The sequence below is a fragment of the Ammospiza nelsoni genome, chromosome 10 (genome assembly GCF_027579445.1).
Source record: "Ammospiza nelsoni isolate bAmmNel1 chromosome 10, bAmmNel1.pri, whole genome shotgun sequence".
In the NCBI taxonomy this organism is placed as follows: domain Eukaryota; kingdom Metazoa; phylum Chordata; class Aves; order Passeriformes; family Passerellidae; genus Ammospiza; species Ammospiza nelsoni.
This window is the reverse complement of record NC_080642.1, coordinates 19,366,731-19,390,847: the sequence shown is the minus strand read 5'-3', so window position 1 is coordinate 19,390,847 and position 24,117 is coordinate 19,366,731. Positions and strand designations below refer to the sequence as shown.

Genomic DNA, 24,117 nt, shown 5'->3' with positions numbered 1-24,117 from the left:
TGTCTCTCCAAGGCACCAGCCCCTCAAGAAGCCCTGTGTTACAAGCTTGTGTTAAGTGGAAGAATGGTAATGCCTGGGGTCTTCATGAGTTAATCCGGATTAAAAAACCACTATGACACATTTCATACCATCCTCATGGTAATCTCGGGAGAAGGTTCTTGGATTCCCACAGTCCTGTGGACTGTTTTGCTTGTAGAAACAAACAAGGTGCTCCCTGTGAAAAGTTTCATCCTACAAATAAAGACAGGTGCAGGTCCCCTAACACCCAGAGCTGCTTCAGCTGCAGCACTTGCAGTTTAGGACAAAAAAAGCTGAGGCAGTGTTGTCAGTGGTGGTGCAATTTTTCACCCTTATTTAAAAATCTATCAAGAGCTCTCAAAGTCATCTTAAAGAATCAAGAGAGTATGCTGTAAATGCTTGAATAATTTCAATTCTTCTAGCTGATGCATTTATTACCAAAAAAAGAGTATTTCCACAGAAAAATGAAGAATATAATAGATTGCAAAAAATACAAGAACCATCCCATCAAAAGCTTAAAAGGAAAACATCTAATGCTACAGGTAACAGGATAGAAAAGTGTTCACAAAGATGCTATAGATGCACTGCATTTCTACTGAACTACAGACTCCCTTCAGTTGTAAGGGACAGACCTAAATCATCAGGCAGGCAAGCTGAAACAGGACACTGATGTAAATCACACCAACCACAAACCTCCACTGTATGAAAAGAAATTCTTCTAAGAGGATTCCTCCCTGTTATTAATCAGGACACGTATGACTTGGAACTAGAAGCAAAACTCAATCCCCTGCTGTATCTAACATCTATACTGCAAGATTAAATAAGGCCAGGAATCTGCTGCAAAGTTAAAATTCCCTATATGAATGCAAAGATAAGGCATTGTGGTCTGTCTCCTCCATACTGAAAACTACAAAAGGACCTGAAGGCAAAATTGTACAGGCTTTGCTTGCCACAAAAGCATCAGAAGTGCCTTGTTTCATCTTGCTTTAAGTGGAGAAAGATACACTGTGGCTCTGAGTATAGGATGAGAGAGAAACCAGCAGAGATTCCCAAATTGCCACCTCTGGAACAGACAAACTGATGTTTCTCCCTGTCCTCTGAATTAGAGACTAAATGTCTCTATTCCTACTTTGAATCTGTAACACAGCCAGGGATCTCTCTCACTGCCTCAACCTCCAGCAGCTGAGGTTTAAGCCAAGCTATTCTGAGTTCCTGGGAAGGTGAGGCCAGGTAGTTTAAAATAAAGCATGCCAACAATGCTGAACAGAATGTTGATCCAAAAGAGGAGACAAAAAAGGATGGATAAATAACTGATCTGAGCCTGAGCTCACTGATGTGAATGCTACACTGCATCATAAGTCCTTGGGCTTTCAAATCCCCTGTGCAGAACAGGAGAGCACATCCATACCCATGTATTTCAATAATGCAGCAGACAGAGAGGGCACTTTGGCCAATATCACCCAGGAACTTCAAGGAGGGGACAGTTAAAAGTCACTCCTTAAACAGAATTTATTAAATTCTATTCCCTGAATTCATTAAATACATCCCCAGACAGTATCCTCACATACAGCATCACAAACATGTGTACCACAATACCCCACTGGCTGGACAGGCTCAGCTCTAGGCAGGCACTCCATGGGCATCTCTGTGAGACTCAGTGCTCAGAAGGGCACGTGGCCAAGAGGCAGCCCCAGGCACTGGAGCAGGACACGGTGCAGCCCCTGCAAAACTCACAGCAAGGGCCAGGGAGCTCAGGGCAGTCAGGTTAGTTTCTGAGAGCTATTCTGCAAGACCAATGCACTTCATCTATTTGCAAATTGACTGTCTAGCCTACTCAGTCAAGTACTCATTAGAACAGTGCATAGAAGTGAGGGGGCCACTTCAAGTGCAGTGTTTTAGAATGGAATGACTTGGATTGAAAGGAAATCATAAAGATCAACTAGTTCCAAGTGGTTTAGAAAGTGAAGGTACCCCCAAAGCATTGCAGTTCTCAATGCACTGAAGAGGTATTTGCTACAAAAGGCAGTTTTTCAAATGAGCACCATCATCTTACAAAGGTCTCAAATCTGCAGAGAATGTCTTTCTTTGGAAAACAATCTGGAAAGTCCCCTTGTAGTAGTGTATCTTTCTGATAAAAGGTCAAGTCCATTCTGTGACACTCAACAGAAACTTGTTTAAAATACATACATATATTTAATGGAATATATTCTATGCAGCTCTGTAATAGGATCATGCAGTATCCCTTTCCAAGAGGTCAATATGTTTATGGCACATGTGCCACTCTAACTGTGATGGCCTAAGGACATCAGCAAATCAGCATTTACAGGAAGAGATTAGATCATAATATTTAAGTTAGAAAAAATCCCAGGCACAGAAATCAGAAGAGCCTTTGGGCTACCATTCTTCAGATCTAAAACAAATTAAAATCATCTCAGCTAAATCTAATCTAAGTTAAGAAAAACATTTCTGAACTTAACTAAACCTTTTAATGTGTTTCCCATCTGACAGTACAGGTAGGTGGTACCTGTAAGGAAACAAAACCACGGTAGTGAAGAGTTATGGGGAAAATATCAGAGCTACAGGCAATGTCAGGAACCAGGCAATTCGTCTGAGGGAAGTGGCTGGGCTGGCAACATGGCTTGATAAAGCAATACAATTATCAAGTCCCTGGCTTTTAACATCAAATAATACTGTAAATTCAATTGCCTAGATTAGCCTTTCCAAGGTTTTTGCATCTATCTTCTAGTCATTATAGTGGCTTTTTGCTTTTGGGGCTTTTTTTAGAAGAACCAAGGGAGAAATTTATCATGAAGTAAAATGGAATAGGCACCTAAGAGAAGCTGTGCAGCCTCCAGCCTTGGTAGCTTTCAAAATCCAACTGCAGAGGCCATGAGCAATGTGGTCTGATCCCAAAGCTGACCCCACTCTGACTAGGAGGCTGCAATGAGACCTGCTGAGGCCCATTCCATAAACGACCATATGGGTTTTCCTCTGAAACTCTTCCAGTCCTAATATACACTTTCCTGAGATTTTGGGGTGGAGGTCAAAAGGGAAAGAGAAAGTAGAACTGAGCAAATTCTTCCAAATTTTGACAAACTACAGTTTTATAAAGGACACTGGATTTGTTTCATTCTCTATTTTCTTCCTCTGAGTTTTAAGACTGGATTTGGAGGTTTTTGACTCCTCTTAAGCATTAAGATAAAGCTTCCACAGAATTCCCCTTGATAAACCTGAGGTCTTGCTCCTTAGCAGCAGCAGTCAGCTCACAGCCCATCACTTTGTGACTGAAGCAATGGCTGCTCCCTCTGCATGTTCATCACTTGACAATCACACCTAATGAGCCTGGAGTTGTTCTAAGCAAAATGAGCAATTCCTCCCCTAGAAACCTGATAGCAGGACCAGCAGAGTGCTTCAGCAAATGTTCCCATAGGAGCTACTAATAAAGTGAAGCAGAGGAATGAGAAATGCTTTTTGTAACATTCACCTTTCCCTTCCAGTGAGTATGTGCTCTCCCTGGTGTTGCTATAACTTGAAATTGTATATTGTGACAACATTCTGGGTTAGCAATCAGGTTGCACCAGCCTGCTTTTTTATTAGAGTTACAAAACCCCATAGGTTTGCTAATTAAATATTCATAAGATAATTTTTCATTTTATCCTTTGCTTACAAGCTATGTAAACAGATAAGCTGTTCTCTTTAAGCAGTTCTTTAAGGCATGCTCTGAAGAAGCTTCATGCTCATGAGCAAATCCATTTGTCTGATGAAGAACACAGGAAAGTGTTTGAAAGCTTTCAAAAAGGAAGACAACATGCCCAGAAAAGACCAGGATTTAAAATGTTGGCACCTTGAGTAAAGCCAGAGACTGTGATGCAAATTGAAAACCAACATGAAAGAGGAATTTGCTCCAGCTTGGCCAGCATGCCTGAGAGTAACCCATGGATCTGTCCATTCTTACATGCTCACCAACCCCATGGTTTGAGATAAGCTTTAAGATCAAAGCCCTCAGGGTTAAAAAAAAATATCACCCCCATCTACCAGTGCTATATAGATATATGGCATATTCATGCTGTGAGTTTATTCACAGAACAACCCTAAGAGGTGAATCAAGCTCATTAACAACAAACACACAAGTTCCCACCAAGTCTTACTCCACACTGGGTACTTCAAGTGATACAGCCAAGGGAACTACACTGATCATCTTCAAGAACCAAGATGAAGGAAAACATGACACACAGAACTTTCCCTTTATTTTCCAATGAATTGTCTATTTTATAAAACAGATGAAAATAAAAGAGAAAGCCTCCCTAATACCCCAGGTAATAGAGAACTGTTTCTGTATGTTCCTGCTGATAGGCCAGCAGAGACAAAAACAACCATATCACCCCTGCACTATGCCAGGGGATGTGTTGAAGCTTCCAGTCTAGAAATAGAATGCAGTGTGTGTCAGTCACATGACTTTTAAAGGTGTTAATAGATTTTCTCAGGAATCTAGGAAATATCAGACTGTAATTCTTCCACTCACATGAAGGGATTATCAGTAATAAATGGACAGCTCAAACGCCATTTGTCACTTAAAGTCCATCACAACTTTCAAGAAGACAGTGGTTGTACTTATTGAGCCTATTCTCATATCTGGAAGAACGTTGTACTGACAATAGTAACAAAACTGTATTGTTCATGAAAGCAGCTAGCAAAAGAAAAATTAATAGTTATTATGACATCATTTTTATGTCCTTTTTTAAAGGCTTCAAACATTGTTTGCACATCAATTTGATAAATATTTCATACTACAAGTCTTCATGAAGTCTGACATAGGACTCATTAAAAGCCTATTTATGTGACCACAAGATGATCAGATGAAAAAGAGTCTGCAGTCAATTATAAATAGATGCATAACTAAACAACAATAAATTAAATAGATGCATAACAAAACCAAAATAAATTATACATACTGGAGGCCTGCCAGGACGGCCCCTTTTTCTTTTTCCTTTGACTTCTGCTTCTTCAAGCTCACTGCCAGCATCTGAATGTGCAGTAGTTTCATTCGTAGAATCCCTAGGGGGAAAAAATTACATAAATTCAAATGATCTAAAATCAACTAGTAGTTTGTAACTGACCAATTAAATACTTAGTCCTGAGCCAGAAAACAAATAAACAACAACAAAAGTCAGCATTAAAAGGCTTTCCCCATTTATTCCGCAAACCAAGGAAATGAGCATTGTTAGCCCTGACAAAAGAACTTCCCTTTTCATCAGCTGCAATGTCATTTTATTGACTGGAATTCTTTAAATTAATTTTATTTGCAAACACGTTACACTTCAAAACTGGCAATATTAACCAGCACATGCTCAATTCATCAATCCCACAATGTATTCACTTCCTTTTACTCTTTGTAGCTGCTTCTGAGCTGTTCTCAAGGCCCCAAGAGCAATGTGGAGTCCAATCCAGCTGTGTCACCATCAGCACAGTTACACAAGGTCCCAACACAGCTCTCAGTGACACCCCAAGACAAGGGGCTTGGGCAGCTATTCATAAAGAGGATTCATTGCCCCAAACCCAAAAACTCCCTTTGATCCGAAGACATTGATAATTTTTGCAATTAGAAAAATATTTTCACTTGTATAATGGAAAAGCTTTGACATTGCTCAACTCCTGTTAGCTGAAAAGCTCAAACAATAATTTGTCATTCGTTGCCATTTCAGATTTAAGAGAATGATAAGAAAAAAAATCTCTCCTAACTTTCACCACCCCTCCCAGAGGCAGAGCCAGAGGCACAGGTACCTCTGTGCCTTCTAAACTCACATGGCTGCTTGAAGAAACTCAGATTTTAATTGATCTTTTGAGGCATCAGACCTTGCCCAAGAACAGCTCACATGCAAAACCACACCTGGGCTTTATTTTTACTGTGTAAGACCACCAGTGCACCAGATCTCTATAAATTTTCATTTGCAACTAAAAATGTCCTAGATTACTCAAGGATGGATCAAGGGTAGTTATCATCATAGACTTCTTTAAATCCAAAATCATTTCCTTGAAGTGAAAGGAGTTAAGTTGCTGTGTTACTTGTGCAAAGGAAGGTGAAAACCAGACCTATTCCTTTTTTTTTGCAGAGCCTCAAACATCAACAGCAGCATCAGTGATCTGCTCTGGAGAAACTGAGAAGCTCCAGCAAGCAAAGATCTACACAGATCTTCCACCTTGTCTGAGGGTTATTTTGTATTTTGCTTTATAGACCAGGAATACTTCACAAATCTGTTGTATCACCAAGAAAGCTATTTAATAATGCAGAAAGATATTATTGTATCAGAACTGGGAATGTTCTCATACTCCCCTTTATTGAAATTAATGTATTGTCTAGGTCTGCTCTCACTCAAATAATTCTGTAGAACTATGATGAGTTTCTAATATTAAGACATTGTTTTACATTAACCTTTTCCTATTTGCAAGCACAAAACCACCAAGGGGTCCACAGAATCTTTTACAAAAGCCAGAATGCAGAAGAACATCTATGACTCTCTTTTACTGAAATTAAGTTCAGTGGATTATCTCTAGATACTCTATACACCCCAGAAAATCAGGCACCCTAGATGAAAAACCACTATTCAAGTGCATTTGAGTTCACAAATTACACGCTTGTAATGCAGTACCTCTACAAAATATTGAAAATGCAGCTTTGTCGTGATACAATTAAAAAGCAGCTTTTGCACTTCATAAAACATGAAACTTGAAAAACTTAGCATCAAGCTATGTATTTGGAAAAACACACAAAAATGTAAAAAGTCTAAAATCAAATAAAAGATACCCCAAAGAGTTCAAAATTGCTTGATAGATTACGGTCACAGCAGAGGAAAGCAATGCAGTAAATACAGCTGAAAACCTGCTTATATAGATGGATGTACCCAGCCTTTACTCAAATACCTCATCACACTGCAAGTCACTGACAAAAATGCACGCTGGCTCACAATGGCAATTTTAATGGATTCTGAATACAGAAGTAAGGAACCCCATAAAAATGCTCCCTTCTGTTTCTACAGAAATTAAAACCATTCTCTATTGCTCTCTCTTAAAAAAAAAAAAAAAAAAAAAAAAACCAAAAAAACAAAAACCAAGGCTTTTCTCTCTGGTTTGCTCAGATCCTTACTGGAGAAGTTCCAGGTGTGGTGTGTCTACCTAAACAATACCCCCACTCCTGGGGAAACACTGAGCTTTGCTAGCTTATAAACCTGCACCCCTAGGATCATCAGGATAAAGATTTCTCTCTATTAAAAACAGATTCAGCAATCCTCCTAGGCAAACACCTCAAATCTTTCCCTTGAAACACCAGAGCTATATAAATAAATGAAACTCTACTACCACTTCACTTGCATCTACTCCACAGAGAATTCGAATTTCTGCCGATTTACAGCCTCGGTCCAGCCTAGCAAAACCTCCAGATAAATCTGCCTATTTAGCTCTGGAAATTTGAAATATTTCCTAACACTGCACATGGAAGGAACAGTTAAGTTATTAACCATCTTCTAATCTTTGCCTTAAATAGACTGTTGCCTTAAACCTGATTCTCTTAATATTCTTCTAGTAAAACTTCTCTGATTTGCTGGAAGCCTCTTTGGCCATTTCCCTTTTTGGGCAAAGCTCAGTAAATTAGTACTAATGGTGAGATTCATCTAATCTAAATTAGAGACATATGCAATGCAAAATACCTTAATGTACAAGATACCCCACACTAAGATCAGTGTCCAAAACTGGTCAGACAGTTGAAGTTTTCTAAATTTTGCTTTCTCTCCATTGATGATAAAGTGATCAAGACAAGAAGCTTGAATATAAATGTTTCTAATTAAACAAAGTAACTCTCACCCTAACAACATGGGAGGAAGAAAGGAAACTTTTTTCCAGCAAGAATGTATGTAAGGAGCAAGGGGAAACCATCAAAAACTAGGTTCCCTCCAATCCTCACATTATTTGGAGTAGGGAGACACGATCAAGGACAACCTCTAGTCTTTAGCTGGTTTCATATGAAAATAAACATCATTTCAAGCAGCAAGGAATTCTGTTTGAATCATCCAACTCCTGCACACAAAGGTCCTTCCAGGGTGGCTGTGAGCCCTTTCATTTTGGGAGGCAGTGCCTCTTGCCTCTGTCCCAGCCCTGCAGCTGCTCTGGGTACACACACGTGCCCCTTTCCCTCTTATTTCTGCACTCAGAGCAGCAGTACAGCATCTCCCAGCTGCCTGCAGTCCTGTCAGTTTGTAACACTCAGAGAGAAGCAGCTGGCCAGCATCCATCTCCCTCATTCCCTACACATGTCACAGAACTGCTAAGAAGTAATTTATCTGGTGGCAATTATCCACATCTTAATAGAGCAGAATTATCCTATCCCCATTCCACGTGTGTGTGGCACCTGAGGGGGAAACTTGGGCTTAGTCATAATTGATCCTTCCTGAAGCTGGTGTGAGGGAAGATAATCTGGGCCTAAGGAAAGCTGCCTCATCTAAGGAGAGGTGGGAGTGTCTACAGCAAAACCTTTCCTCTGCTAAGACTGCTTTGAAATGACAGAGACCTGAGAGAATTTGACAGAGGTGGGGGGGACCTACAAGAGCAGAGCAAAGGAGACAAGTGACACCCCCTTTTCAGGGCTCAGGTGTACTCTGCTGTGCTTTCTGGTTTCTCTGGTAACTAAAGCATCCTAGAAAAGTGGCAGCAACTCCAGAATCCTTTCTAAAAACTCCAGATATTATTCCAGAGTTATAATTACTAACCCTTGAAGCTATCCATGTTAATGAAGAATTACCAGATTACTGGACAGCCCTTTACCACATCGTGCTTCTGAGAAACATGTTTCCATTAACACAGTAAATTTCACATCTCTGTAACACAAACTAAAATGAATTTACCTTTCTTCTACTATTCCACAAAGTCCTAGCTATAGCATTTATATACCATGCCCCTTTAAAAGCATACCACAGCAAAAACCTGTGTTTATGTATCAGGTTTTGTAAAAAAAAGGAACCAAGACACTTCTATAAGCTTTTATAGCTGTTGCTGAGGGGCTCAACATTCTGGCAGAGATAAATCCAGTAATTGCTATCACCAGATTCAGCCTTGTGAAAAAAAGCATTCATGAAGAAAAGTGGCTAAATGCACAGGCTCATGAATCATGGATGAATCAGTTCTCATGGCTAATCTTCAAAAATCTAAGGAGCAAACATGAGTCATGCCATTGAGAGAAGATTCATACCTGTCCATCACACAGATAAATACACCAGATGCTTTCTCCAAATATCTGAAACATCAAAAAGTGAAATCCTTGTCTTCACTGTGTTCTAATGCTACTTCTATGAATCTAGAAAGGTTAAAGATTCTCCTTTTATATTCCCTCAACAAAGAAGAATTTGGGAGGGAATATATGATATGGTCCTAAGCAACGTATATTAACAGATCAAATTGGTTTTTGGATTGTTTGTTTAAAGAGAGTAGCCAAAAAGATTACAAAACATTACAAAAAAGAAGTAGAAAACAAGCACAGGAATGGGAGATAATAATAATCCTTCAAATAATTCATTTAAGAGCAAGAAAGGAAACCTTGATGTTCTGTGTGCAACTGGACTGTGTCTTCCCAAATCTGTAAATGTGTGAAGCTAATACCCCCTAGCCCAAAAATTGTTTCAGGCTTCCCCACCCTGAGACAGCACTCTTCCTGATGGAAGCATGACTGAGACCTTCTGAATTAGAATTTATCACTTTATTTGATACTTCATCCATACTAGCCAATGTTCTGAGCCCTCAAGAGAGTCCCAAAACCTCTATATGCAAATCATGCTGAGTTCTTTGAAAATGAAAGATCTCCTCTTGCTCATAAGCAATTAAAACTACATGTATTGTTGAGGATGACATTTCACCAACACTTCATAGAGTAGCATTAAATTATTCCCAACTTTACCAGAAAAAAACAACATTAATGTTTTCTTATGCTCTTTGATTTGCTTAAAATCAGTGGCTCTGACTAAAGAATATTTATAGAATATTTAACATCCCTCAGGTTTTTCAGCAGGTGTGTCAAGTTACCAAATCCATTAACATACACTTTTTAACCTTAAACTCTGTGATATTCCATTCACTTTTTAAGTCCACCTGGATTCTTTAAGTGGGAATGCAATTTCCACCACCACAGATTTTCCTAGCTTTTTGTTCCTGGAATATTTCACAAACCTTCCCTCACTTCTTGAATGTGGCAAATCCAGGAAATATGAATCAAGAAAATGTTCTTCCACTACTAATCCCTAAGCTAACAGGAACCCCCTCAGGCTGACACTCCCCCTCAGTGCTGCCCATCAAGGTCATCCCCAGCTTTAGCCTATACTCATCCACTAACTAAACAACTAAACTAAATTGTTTTAAAGAGGTTCTAAAAATACAAGCAAAAACTGTAATGCAAAGCACACTATTATTAAGGTCAGACAAATTTTTTTTCAATTGTCCTGTTTCTTAAATAACAGGACTTGAAGTCTTAGCTTGGAATGCCACTCGACCCTGATAAACGAAAGTTCCTTCACACCCTGAGGTAAAAAAAAATTAGAAAGCATTTCAAGCAAAAAAAAAAAAAAAAAAAAACATTAGATAGTTACCAAATGTACCTGGTGCAGGTGCTTGGCACTGGCAGCAGGGTGGTGACAGAGAGAGCTCTGTGAGGGGATGGGACGGGGGGCAGCAGCCCTGTGAGGGGATGGGACAGGGGGCAGCAGCCCTGTGAGGGGATGGGACAGGGGGCAGCAGCCCTGTGAGGGGATGGGACAGGGGGCAGCAGCCCTGTGAGGGGATGGCGGGGGAAGAGGTCCCTTGAGGGGATCCCGTGCTGGAGTGGGCTGGGCATCCCCGAGGGGATGGGGTGGGATAAAAGATTGAAGGTGAGCTTGGGCAGGGGTAAAAGGAACACCTGGTAGGTTTTGCCTTTGTTTCTCACCATCATCCAAACCCTTTTTAATTAGCAATAAATTAATTTTCTCCAAGCCAAGCCCATTTGGTCTGTTTTGATTTCCCTGTCATTACCTCACCCCATGAGCTTGCTCACTTTGTGTGCTCTCCTGCCCCGTGAAGAGAGGAGCAAGTTCCAGTCTCTAAAATTCCTTCTTAACTCTATTGGGTTTCCTCTTCAGCTCCTCCTACTATAGACTTTGCCCTCTGTTCTTCCAGTAGCTCACTTTATCCAAGCACAGCCATGTTCCCATGTGCATTAACCATTCTTATTTCCCAGCAGGACCAAAACATGTTCATGACACTTGCTATCTTCAACTGCAGCAGGCAAAGGCTTTTTGCACAATAAATTCAGCTCATTGTAAGAAAATACACAACTGGAATGTACAATATGGTGTGAGAAAGTACACAACTGGAATATACAACATGGACCGTTATGACCAAAACCAATACATGCTGCTGAAAGCTCACAACATTCAGAAGCACAAAAGTAGCAAAGACCTTGTTTTGCTTTGCACAGCAAAGTTAAGTCTCCATACATAGAAAGAAATATTTTTTAGATTAAGTGTTTTGCAGTTTTTTACACAGTTTTTCAGCACATGAAAACACAGGAGGCCTGGAACAGTCACACTAACATGCACTTATTTCAAACTTGAGTTTTATCCTCACAATCACCTGTCTGTTTACTTCAACCTTTTTAAAAGCCAAGATTTCAAATGTAGAGAGAAGTGCATACTCACTGTAGTACTGGCAAATCTGAAGTAATCATTTTTGCAGCACTCTTGGAAGTAAGAGCTACATAGAACTTCTTCTCAAAGTAATTATAAGACAACTACTTGGAAACCTCTTTCATGAAAAGAATGTCAAAGTCCAGTCTGTAAGAGAGAGAAAAAAAATTTTAGATGTGACTCCAAAATAGTAATACATTGAATAAACATGCTGTCAACAAAAACGGTCAGTTTTGAAGTAGCATCACTATTAAACCACAATAACTTTAAAATGGAAGATCCCAAAATATGCTTCAAATAATCATATTCTTGCATTCAGTTTTATATTTCTGTTTAGGCAAATAAAAATAAAATAAATAAAAATTAAAAATTTAAAAATAAATGTTCTTCATTACCTTCTATACTTCTTTACCACATATGTGTGTTTAAATGGCACTACACATATTCAACCAGACTCTCCGGCTCACAGCTTTGTGTGACTGAATTTCACAAAATATTCAGAACCTGTGCAAGGGTCTAAGTGCAGCAGGAGGTATTTTAACTTGATGAAACTGAAGTTGTAAATTTAAATAATAAAGTAGACTGCATCTGTGGTGTCACTACACCCACTAGTAACATTTCTCTACCAAAAAGACTAACCAAGGAGTTGACTAATGGCAGCAGATGTGACTTTACCATTAAATAATGGCACAATGTGACAGATTCAATAATCCTCACTGCAATAAAACACAGACCTGCCATCCTAGTCCTCTAGAAAAAGCAAGTTCTGGAGAAACTAAGTAGATTTGTTTCAGTCTCCCCTTTTAGAGGTCCTGGGCTAATATGAAGAGCTGCATGGAGCACTGCAGTTCAGCAATGGCAAGGAATACCAAGGACTCAACTGTGTGTTTTTAAAACACAGGATATGTTCAAACTCTTTTATTTAAATATTAATTTCCTCTCGATGGGCATTTTTTGCCTGTGCACTAGCAGCTTTGCACAAGGCAGGAGGAAAATCCAGCCAGGAAGAGGTAACATAAACTGCATCAAACAAAGCAGTACAGCATATAAAGTATAACTTCCATCCTACTACACACATCAGTGTTTATTTACCAACTGTACAGAATGAACAGGCTTTTTTACCTCTTCATATTACAATTCCAATTAGACTCACAGTTGCATACAACTAGTTCCTCCAGTACTTACTAATTTGTGTTACCAACAGTTGTACTTACAGCGCCTTATCATGAAATTTACATTTTTTATACCATATCATTAGCAAGCCATTTTGTTGCAAAACACATGTTCACAAACAAAAAGTTGGTTTGGAGCGAAAACCACCACTCCAGCATTAATGGTTTAAAGGGGCCAATATACCAGGCTGGTGTAAAAGTTCTCCAGTTTCACTATGAGACAGAAGTTAATCTGAGTTCTCCTTAAACAAAAATGTCATATATGCTATTTGTGCTATTTCCATAAGCATTTCTTCATTAAAGACACTGCTCATTACTGTGTTTCAAAGGATGTGATTGCTCCTAATAGGGCAATGACATATCCAGTCCACAACATAAAGCAACCACTTCAGACACTGATCAGAATTTATCATAAAGAAACACAGCATTAGATCAGATTAAGTTCTGAGTTGACTTCCTATATGAAAAAATAAAGGCAATGTTCAGATCTCTGAAATGGAGAAGTTCACTACAACTGGAACAAGACTGAAGAAAAAAGTATTTTTTTTGTACTCACACAAGCAGTCTCACACACATACACACATGCTTATGCTAGCTGGATGTCAAAGGAAACCTATCCATCTTATACCTTCAGATTATCTAACTCTAGCAGGATTCATGCCAATCTTACTTTCCAGAAAAGCTTTCTAAAGAAGTTCAAGGAAATTTATGTGTGCTCCAGGTGAGAAGCAGACAGACATTTAAGGCATCCTGCACAACTACTGTGTGGGATTTCTTTTTTAAATTTTCCTTTTCAACCTAATCACCCTTCCCAACAGCTGGCTGTGCATGCTCAGATGTAATCAGCAGCATTCAGCTGCTCTAGGGAAGTGCTCTCACACACAAGGAAAAGGATACTTGCTCAGAAACAGCTTATTTGAAAAGCAAAGTCCTGACTTAGAAGTGTGGAGTGAAGGGTGTAAAGAGCCAGAAGCAGAAGAGAGGACCAAGGCAGTTGGACTCACAGTGCTAGGGGCAGAAAACCTGAGAGCAGGGAACTGCAAGGGCCTGTGCTGCTTTCTAAATGTCCTTATGCTAAAGAGGAAACTGCAAAACAGGGCTGGAAGAAGCCACCCCTCCATGGTAAAGTTCAGACTGGACCATCAGAAGACAACAAAGTTGTCCCTCTACACTCTTGGATTAATACAGCCACTGTGTGACAAAATACAAAAACTGTTTGACAATTGTGGAAAATTCATTGATGCTTGTAGACTACACAAGTATGAACCCTTGTGTTTTTCTGGTTTTAATAAAAGAAATACCTGTTTCTGAAAGATGAAGTTCTCATAACCAGAAAAATCAAACACTTCCTTCTTTCTCTCCTTCTACCTGAGAATAGAGTCATTGATAAAAAACATCCTGAAAGCTTGAGACACACAACTATTTTGTCACCTGTCCTAGAGAACAGAGCAGGAGGAGGAATACTTCATATTTCAGCATTTGGAGTTATTTAAACTACAATGAACACAATATAGTCCTTTAACACGCAGTTAACTGCTTATTTTAGTGTAGAAAAAGAGTCTGATGTTCTCATTCAATCCCACTTATAATGACCTTTATGCCTTTGTAGCTTTTTAAACCTGCACCTCTATATTTTAAGATGACATAAATTTATGCTGGTCCAGTTAAATTACCTATAGAGGAACACAAAGCAGGCAGTAGAAGACAACATTTAGTTCAAACATACAATGGGAAACAAGTAAATGTTTCCCTTTTTTACCTGTTTTCCAAGCATGCACAATAATCAGGGCAGACATGACAACCATTATATAAAACTCCCTTTATAAAAAACCTATTTTCTAGTAGATTGTTTGGTTTATTGTAATGTTTCTTCAATAACACTGTCATAATGAGCTCCATTTTAAAAAGACTCTTGGATTTTACAACAATGAATCCAATACATGCATTCCATCAATATTTCCTGTGGTTTTTACTAACACACAAAGCTACCCACACTTTTTGCAGTCCTTAGGTTGTTTACCTCTCCACTGCTGAAGTAATCCACCCATTTTAGCCAAAAACCAAACAAATTAAAAAACTGACAACATCCTGACACAGGCCTTCCAAGCAACCCTCTGATAGCAACAACACCAAATCAAGTTAAATTAGCCCTATTGCAGACTAGGTACCCACATCTTATAAAGCTGAACCAAAACTTAAATAACAAAGAAAATCAACTATTTAATCTAGCACTTATTACATTATTATTTCCACTGCCTAGAAGACACCCAAAACAAAAGATTGCAGGCATTATGCTGACTTCTAATACAAAATCCTTTCCTTGTTGACCAAGTCACCTTATCCTTTCCAAGTGCAAAATACATTCAAACAGCTCACACAAATGAAGCAATGTCTTCTACAATTAACTGGTCGTGCCTTTACCCCCTTCCTTCATTTCCCATTTCCAATGACCCTGTTCTCTCCCTCTGTGCTCCCTGCTGGAGTACATGATGGTGTGTCATGCTCCTGCCCAGCACCAGAAAACAAGACATGGAAAACTCTAGCTTTTCCTGGTTTAGAGACAAGATTTGTCCCCTCAATATTCTTGCCCAAAGCCTGCATCTGACTGCAAGGAAAAGGCATTAGCATCAGCACAAACTACAATCCTGCACTCCACACTCAGGCAGAGCTTCCAGCAACCAGGTGAGAGAGAAGAAAGGAAAAGATGCAGGCAGATCAATTCTAGCCTTCACTGCTTTATCCAATGTCTTGGGTACACCACAGAAACCCCTTTTGCTCAGCTACCCACCTGCAATGTGAAAATAGTATCTAGAAATTGGAAACACGAATTCTAAATCCTGCAGAAATAGAAAAATAATCATCAGGAACTAACCTTGTAACAAATTTACCAAACGTCATGATGTGTTCTGCATCACTCAGGAATTTTTGTTTGCTCTGGATTAAATATTCTATAAGCATAAGCTTTATTTCTGCTAAAGGTTTGGAACTTAAAACATATTAACTCATGTTGACCCTACAGCCACTTGATCTAGAGCCAAATTAGGTCCCCACTCCCAGGTCTGATTCTGAAAGCACATAGCATCATTTAAGGCCAAACAGAGCATAATGCTCATTCAGCCCATCTTTAAAATAACTTCATTGAAGTTCTGTGCACAATATATATTGCACTCTATCACATTCTAATAAGTCCTTAAACCAATATTGAAAGCCCAAGTGATAGAAAAATTATCACAGAGCACTAGTGAGATCCTCACTTATGGTGCACAGCAAGCTCTCTATGTGGTCTGCAGCATTCCTAATCCAGTCAAACCATGACAGAAGCAAGAAATATCAGCATCAACTAGGCTAGCACAGCATGGCCATGCTTCACTTCCTACACCCATCAAAATCATCCTGGATATATTGTTAGTAGTACCCCACATGCCTCTGCAGTGTGCCTCTGCTGTTCTGGTTAGCCATTCCAGTTCAACCTGCAGAGGCATGTCAGTGTCAACCCAAAACCCTGGGAGAGCTGCTGGACACACCAGATGCTTATGCTGCCATTCAGAGGGACCTGGGCAGTCTGGAGCACTGGACACACAGGGATCATGTGAAGTCCAATAAAGTGTACAGCCAAGAACCACACAGAGAAGACCTGTCCACAAAAGTGGAGTATTTAGCAGATGCTCATTATCATTGACTTAAGTTTCTTTTCTTCCATTCTTTACAGGTATTACCAGACATTTTACCAATACCTGTGGGATCAAAAACTACCTTGTGGCAACCATTAGCTGTCCATTTAAATTGCCTTCAATCGCAGTTGTCTCCTCAGTTGCACCAACATGCAGAACTGACTACAGGCAAAACAGCTGTTGCTGCTTCCTCTCACCAAATGCTTTTAGCCTAGACAGGTCCTGCCCAGTCAGCCAGAAAAATCATCTGAAGTGTCACATGAGAGCACATGAAATTATTCTGTGCTACTCGACATTCCAAATGCAAGACCTCACACTGAAAGGCTGCACAAATCCCTTCTTCCAGAGCTGGGAATAAAATCCTTACGTGACAAAAACATCCAAGCCATGCTACCACATTTCTATACTTAGTTCTCTGTCTCTAAAAATGTGTGAGCTGCCAAAACCAATCAGTTTTTCTGTATCTTCTGCTACCATTTCCAAAAGGTAGCAGCTAATTCCTGTACTGTGCAGGTCTGCGCTAAGGCACCGACACAAAGATCACACAGGACAGCTGATACAATCTTTTACCATGGCTACAGTAGCATAATTAATTTAAATGTCACACATCACTCAGACAATTGTTTGATCTCCAGTGTTTAGTCTGGTAGCTTTTAAATATATTTTCATATACTGCTTTCTTCTAATGCCTAGGATGGCTGATACTAAAAATACTTATCAACGCTTCATGAAAACAATTGCTGTAGATCTGGCTTGCTCAAGAACAGAAATGTTATCATTTCAATTTTTAATTATAATTTTTTTTAAATAAGCATAAATTTGATAGACTAAGCATATGAAAACAAGCTTGCCTTCCCTTTGTTATTCTTACAGACTCTTCAAACATAACTGCTCCTTCTTCTGTGGACACTCTGAGACACTTGACCTGATTTTCTGCAGCACTGAGCATTCAGAACTGTTGCTGAGATCACCAGGGGCTACGGGCACTCCACCACTCATAGGGCAAATAATTATGAGCTGACTGCACAAGACTAAGAGTTAAGGCACTGACTTCTAATGTTTGTCCAATATCTGGATGATTAAGGCCTAAATTAACAACTTGCTCCTCCCCATCTGTCCATTAGAATAACATCAGACACCTACCAGCCTCATGCCTACCTGCTCTGAACACAAAATACACAGAACAAAAAGGGCTCTGCTAAGTTACTTCTACTGTCCTCAGGCTGTGAGAATGAATAGATAGACCCTGAAGCCTTCTGTTTCTCTGCACTTGTATTTCCAAAACTTAGGAGTCTTGAGAAGATAAATTCAATTGTCTTTTTAAGATGGCACAAGAACACTGAGAATCATAAAAAAAGCCCATGGAACAAGTTTTAGTTGACAGAGATTTTTCTTACTTTAGAAACTGTAAAGTCATCCTCCAAACAAAAGCCTGAACAAATCAATAAAAACTTGCAAAAGACTGAATAATAAAAGGGACAGTATAAAGTATAAAGGGGCAGTATAAGTGAGAGAGATAAAGTTATCAAGGTAATTAGACTCTTCCTCCTAAAGGACCACCCTGATCAGCTGATGCTTACTCAGCTCACTAAAATGACCAAAAGCTTCTCGAGGTTTGGCCCAGCTGATTTTAGAGGGCCAAGCCAATGTTCCAGGAGGCTCTAACACAGGAAAAGCATCAGGAGGGTACAACTGGACACAGAGCAGACTGAAGAGGATGACTTCTTTTCCCATATGTAAAAACTGCTGCAAAGGCAATGGAGAGGGACAGTAAAGAGCATTTCTCAGTGGGAACACACAAGCAATGGGTGTGTGCTGCTGCAAGGACAACTCAGGTAAGACACAAACAAACCAGGCAGGGACCAGTGGAGCTCTCCAATAGTGTGCTCAATCAAATGTGAATTACCCACCACTGCATATTTTTGCTTTTCCCAAGTAAATAGGTCAAGTTTGTCAGGTGCAACAGGCAAGGTCTGTGGTGAAAGCTTATTCTGAGGAGCTTGAAACAGCTGGGAAAAAACAGATATGGCTTTTGGGACACAGCCTGCTTTAGGTCTGAAGACATGGCACAACCAGAGCCGTGCCTGCAGGAGGGAAAGGCTGGGGACTAGGCCAAATCTCCATACCCCTCCTTGCCCCTGTCTCTTCCAATGTTTCTGGGACTTTCACCTTCAATCAAACATCTGTGACAATAATTAAAACTAAATCCAGTGATTAAAATCACACTCAAGCATTGCAGTGAGTGCTCATTCCTAGAAAATAATCCATATTTAGAGGAAGGCAGGAATCCCTGGCAGAGTCAGACACGTAGAGGGCCACAGAGGCTGTAGATACTCGTCTCTGTGCAGCACAAAGCACAGCAGGCCAGGAGCTCACACTGTCTGCAGGCACACAAGAAGCACTGTTAATAGATTTTTATGCTACCTCAGAAAAGTGTTTACTCATCTGTAATTTCTCTCAGCAGTGGACATCTGGTGTTCTATTATTCATTGCATCTGGAAAATTGCCAACAATAAAACCAATTTTCACAAAAAGGAAGCAAAGCCTGACATGAAGAATGCTGGAATAAAGGAAAAACTCAGAATGGTTCATGGTTTTGTTCCTTTTGTCTTTTATTTTCTCCTCATATGGGGGACTCTGAGTAGAAAAGCCAAAAGGAACTGCAGAACATTTTTCCCAGATTATAAAAGAAAACAAGCATTTTGAATTCACATATAAATTGAGAACTCTGGCAAATGACTGATTCTGGTACTCATTTGAACACATGGGGGAAGTGCACAAAGGCTAGATGAAACTAAGGTCGGTAAAATACTAACTTAGCTGCTAAGAGAAAGGATATTTAATGGTTAATAAAGAGACTTGTATATATCAAGTAGAAGAAAATGTAGGACCACTCTAACATGTAATAGTCCATCAATTTGCTGATAGGCACCTGTAATACTCTCCTCAAAAGAACACAAACACATAATGGCTCTTCAAAGGAAGGAGGTGGTGCTGAGGACTTTGTTAAAACATTCCCACCTCAAAACTGATCCCTCAGGAAGACAACATCTCACACTCTAAGCTTTGGAGGAATGGCTCCACCAATTTCTTCATTGCTAGACTTGTCAAGATCCACAGCCTTGCAAAGATGGCCTATCCAAGATGCTCAAACAGAAAAGATTTCTGGGCATTATCTCAGAGTGACTGAGGCACTGACAGCCTCTCCTCAGTATTCACATCTACTCCAGAGACAAGCCTTACAAAGTTTTAGGCTAAGAGTCTTCCAATGCTATCAGTTCAGGAACTGGAAGACCCTGGTGCACCAGTTTTCCTGAGTCCAGGGAATTCAGCAATGCTCCAATGACAAAACCCCATGGATTCCTGCACTCCTGCCTAACAACAGGTTGGAGGCTCAGTTTAACCCTCAGCCTGATGCAGCTAATTGGTATCTGTTCCACTACAGCTCCTTATTCACTCAAAGATCATCTTTCTGTGAACATGACGCTGTGTGGATGTTTTAAAATTAAGTACTTCATGTTTCAATCTGCTCAGAAGTGATGTTGCATTTGAAGAAGGGATTAGTAAATATCCAATAAGCATTTTATAAGGAGCATAATGCTATCTCTCTGCAGTGAGGCAGTCCAAATACCCTTGCTTTTAGTAACCATTTTTGCTAGCATTAAGTGGACAGGGGTTCCACTGATGCTTTTCATTTAAGCAGGAATAAATTTACCAGGAAATATAAGAAAGCTGTTTTTCTTCCATTGTTAATTACTTTTAGCCCAAGTAACTCTTTAAATGATTTTTTTCAAAAATCCCATTTGCTTTAGCATAAAAGAAACTTCTCAGAAGAGGTCCTGGTAGCACAGATTTTTTGACACTTGATTCTTGACATTCTGTGGGACTATTGACAGAGTATACGGATGTACCACAAAGAGGGAGTAATTTCCATATCCACTAGCCAGAGAACCTAAATTATAAATACCTGAAAAGCTGCTCCTAAAAAAGAATTTACAAAAACTGAACAAGAGCCAAAAAAAAGGAGCAGAGGTAGACCATCATAAAAGATCAGGTTATCAAAAAAAGATCATTATATATATATCAAAAGAACAGCTACAGAATCAACCTCTACTTCCCAACCCCAACAACTTCTTGACAAAATTCAACCCAATATCAAACCAGACACCCTCCACCTACATCTTGTACCAGAACAATCCCTCTTCTGAACCAATCCACAAACTGCAACCTTTCAGGAAAAAAAACACCCATGAAAAAGCTGTAAGTAATCCCAAACCCTGTCAATAGCAAAACAAGCTGGCAACTCTAACTTGGTTCTTCTTCATTAAAATTTGCTTCAAGTTCTCCTCCCAGTAAATGAATCAACAGTATTCTCCTCTACCAGGAATTTTCTCATCTGTTCCCCAAGACCATGGGGCTGTGCAGGTTGTTAATCCAAGGAGAGCAGATGGGAAAAAACCCCATCAGAACACATTGGAGTATTCCCTTCACCACTCAGTGAGCTGGTTACAAGAGAAACTATACTGCATCTATAAACTACACAATTTAAATCATCCCTCCATCAAAGCTACCACAAACTCACTAAGGCAAATCATCAGCTTCCCATTGACCACATTTTGCCTTAAGAACTTAAAAGAACAATAACTCCAGAATCCACAGGCTGCTAAATAGCCCAAATCTATCCTAGCCTGACACTGCCCCAGTCTAAAGGCAGGGGATGAGACCCATGAACAAGCTGAAATCCTCATGGGTTTATTCTTCAACAAAGATTATAAAGGTACAAGCAAGCCTACTCTTCTGAAACACACAGGTGATGTATTTTTCCTCTGAAAAGTCACACACTTTCAAAGCCATCCTGTGTGTGACACCAAGCACCTCTATCAGACCATTCCCAAAGCCCACATTGAGACTGGTTTCCTGTCCACCAGGCCAACACCTCCTGTCACAAAGCCAACAGAGTGAAACTCAAACAAGCCATAAAGTGGAGGCAGTGCCCCAAGAGCCTGGGCGTGTGCTGGGAGCACTCAGCACTGCACTGAGCCAAGAGAACCTTCCCAAAGACTGCCTCACACAAACACCTACCATACCTGCTGAACAAACCTCACCAACACTCCATTAGCACACATGGCACAGCTTTTGACCTCTAGCAGCAGTACAGTCAAATCCTTCACTGCAAAAGCATACGTTAAAAAATTTCTTCTCATCCATCTTAAAACAACCTGAGCACCACAACAAAGTTGTGAGGAAAAGCACATTTTTTCAATGGACACACACAACCGTGCTGGAGATAGAAATAAAAAGCCTTGGAAGCATGTTGTTTCCCAGGTGAACTCATACTGCAACCAAAACTCAAATCTAAATCCTGAGGCTAACACAATTCCCCAAAGTCCAAAGGCTTCCCCAACACTACACAAGTGAACAGCAAGAGGACAAGCAGCAAACAAGGAAATTATTTGCCAGAAGAATACTTCCCAGAACAAAACCATCCCACTCCTAAAGTTCTCACTCTCAATCTGAAACACTCATGGAGATGCACAGCTGGAAAATAAAGGTTCCCATTAATTTTAAATAATTGATTCAAAAGAGAAAGTGGCTTTATCCCACACTTAGTTTCCTCCACCCCTATAACACATCTCTCTGCCCCACAGGCAAAACCTCCCCACACCTGTACTGAGCTTCAGGACTGGGGCTTTATTTTAGTCTAAAGCAGTGTGATCCAGGAGCTTGCCTACTTTTTCACAGCAATATCAATCGACCTAAAAATACATTACCTGTACCTACAAGCCTTTCTTGATTGAGACATGAGGGAAAGAAAAGATTTATTTTAGCTCAGTGAATAATCCTGAAAAGAAGTTTTTATCATTCAGAAATTAATTCTGGTTAGTCAAAAACCCTAGGAAGACTAGCTAGAAGAACTGCTTGCTCTTTGTTATTTAAAAATGGAGATGTAGAGCACAAGGACACAGGTGAGCTGTGCATTTACTGCAGTGCAGCATCACCAAAATGGGCTTTGCTAACTGCACTGACCACACAACAGCTGATTCCCCACCACCTTCCTCACTGTCCTTTGAGTGTTTTCCCTCCTGACTCAAATACTTTACTTTGAAGGCATGGTGACAACTCCAACTTCAAAGCTATCATTCATGTATTTGGATACTCTAAATTGCAAACACTGGTGATTTCTTTCATAACTGTATCTTGCATTGCTTACAGAAATACAGGAACACCTCTTTTTATTTCTGAAGAGTTATTTGACAAGCAGATGACAAAAACTGGAATTAGTGTGATAGTGTCTGAGCAAGCATCATTCGTTTTTGTGCTCCCAACTTAAAAGCCTACCCAAAAATACTTTCTCCTGCTAACACTGACAGCAGTCCTTCCCCCTAGACAAGGAAGAATTTTTTCATCTGGGAAATATTTACTAAAACAATTCACTGGACTAATGCAGCAGTTTGCAGCCTAATGAAATAGCTTAGCTAAAGCTTAGCCAAAATGGACCACTTAAAAAGAGACACAAGAAAGATCTTGCCTCCCTTGGAAAGGCTGCCAGCAGATGAAGGCTGCTCCATGATGTTGGTAATGACATTATCCACAGCTCCAGTATGAACTGCCAGAGTGCTTGATTTTTCTAAAGATACCCAAACAGAGAGGAAACCCTGTGGTACTGGAAAACGGGAACATGGGCTCTGCCAGCAACCTAAACCAGCTACCTTCCTGTAGGAAACAATGAAGGTACCAAACCTCCTCCCCACCTGATCCCCAAAGATCAAGGTTCACAGCTAACCTTGACTGTGAATTGAGGAAAGAACCCAAGGATTAATCACCAGAAGAAATGCAGAGTAGCTGCAGAGAGCCACCTCACATGTAGCAGGCTAACAGATGAAACCAACAGCCACAAATCAACATCTCTGAGGGACCCAAAAATGGCAAAAATGTGGGATCCTGAGGCCATCCTGATACAAACAAAACTTGTTTAGAAATGTGCAGGGGGCTTAGAGGCATCTGCCTGGTTTGTGTCTGTGCAAGGCCAAAGCTCCATTCAGGATGGAGTGGTGAAGTTAAGGTCAGAGCTCAGAGCAGAGTCTTCAACATCTGGAATTTAAGAAGTGCTACTCACAGAACTCTCTGCTAAGCTACAGTGATGCTTTCCAACAGTACCAGCCTCCTGCTTACACATACACAGCCTTAAAAATGTCTTCCCTGGGAACAACAGACTAAGAAAAAAAGAAAAATTAACAGGTGAGAAAAGAGCCTCATGCCCAGACGAGATGAGAATCATCTTCTACCCTCACATATAAGACATTGGAAATAGAAAAAGCACAATTTTCTCAGTACTGCTGGTAAGACTGAGTGAAACTTAACAGAAACTATGGAAAAGAGAAGCTGATGCTCCCTAGTGAGAAAGGAAACTCCAGCAGCTGATCCACACAAGAGGATATTTCCCCCTGTAAGACTCCTTGGCTTTTGTTTTTGCAGAGAAGAGAACAGACCACACAGCTTCAAATGCTGAAGAATTTGCAAATACTTTCTTATGTGCTTCAGAAAACAGGCAGAGGACTT

General features: G+C 40.0%; 1 protein-coding gene across 1 annotated transcript in view; it reads right to left on the bottom strand.

Annotated features, from left to right (window-relative positions):
• Positions 1–24,117, bottom strand: part of STAG1 (STAG1 cohesin complex component) — a 149,680-nt gene that overhangs the window by 101,614 nt on the left and 23,949 nt on the right. The window contains exons 2-3 of the mRNA XM_059479133.1: positions 11,727–11,861; positions 4,971–5,073 (exon numbers count right to left, since the gene is read on the bottom strand). Coding sequence (XP_059335116.1) covers positions 4,971–5,073; positions 11,727–11,755 — 132 coding nt within the window. The 5' untranslated portion in view covers positions 11,756–11,861. The remainder of the gene's footprint in view (positions 1–4,970; positions 5,074–11,726; positions 11,862–24,117) is intronic.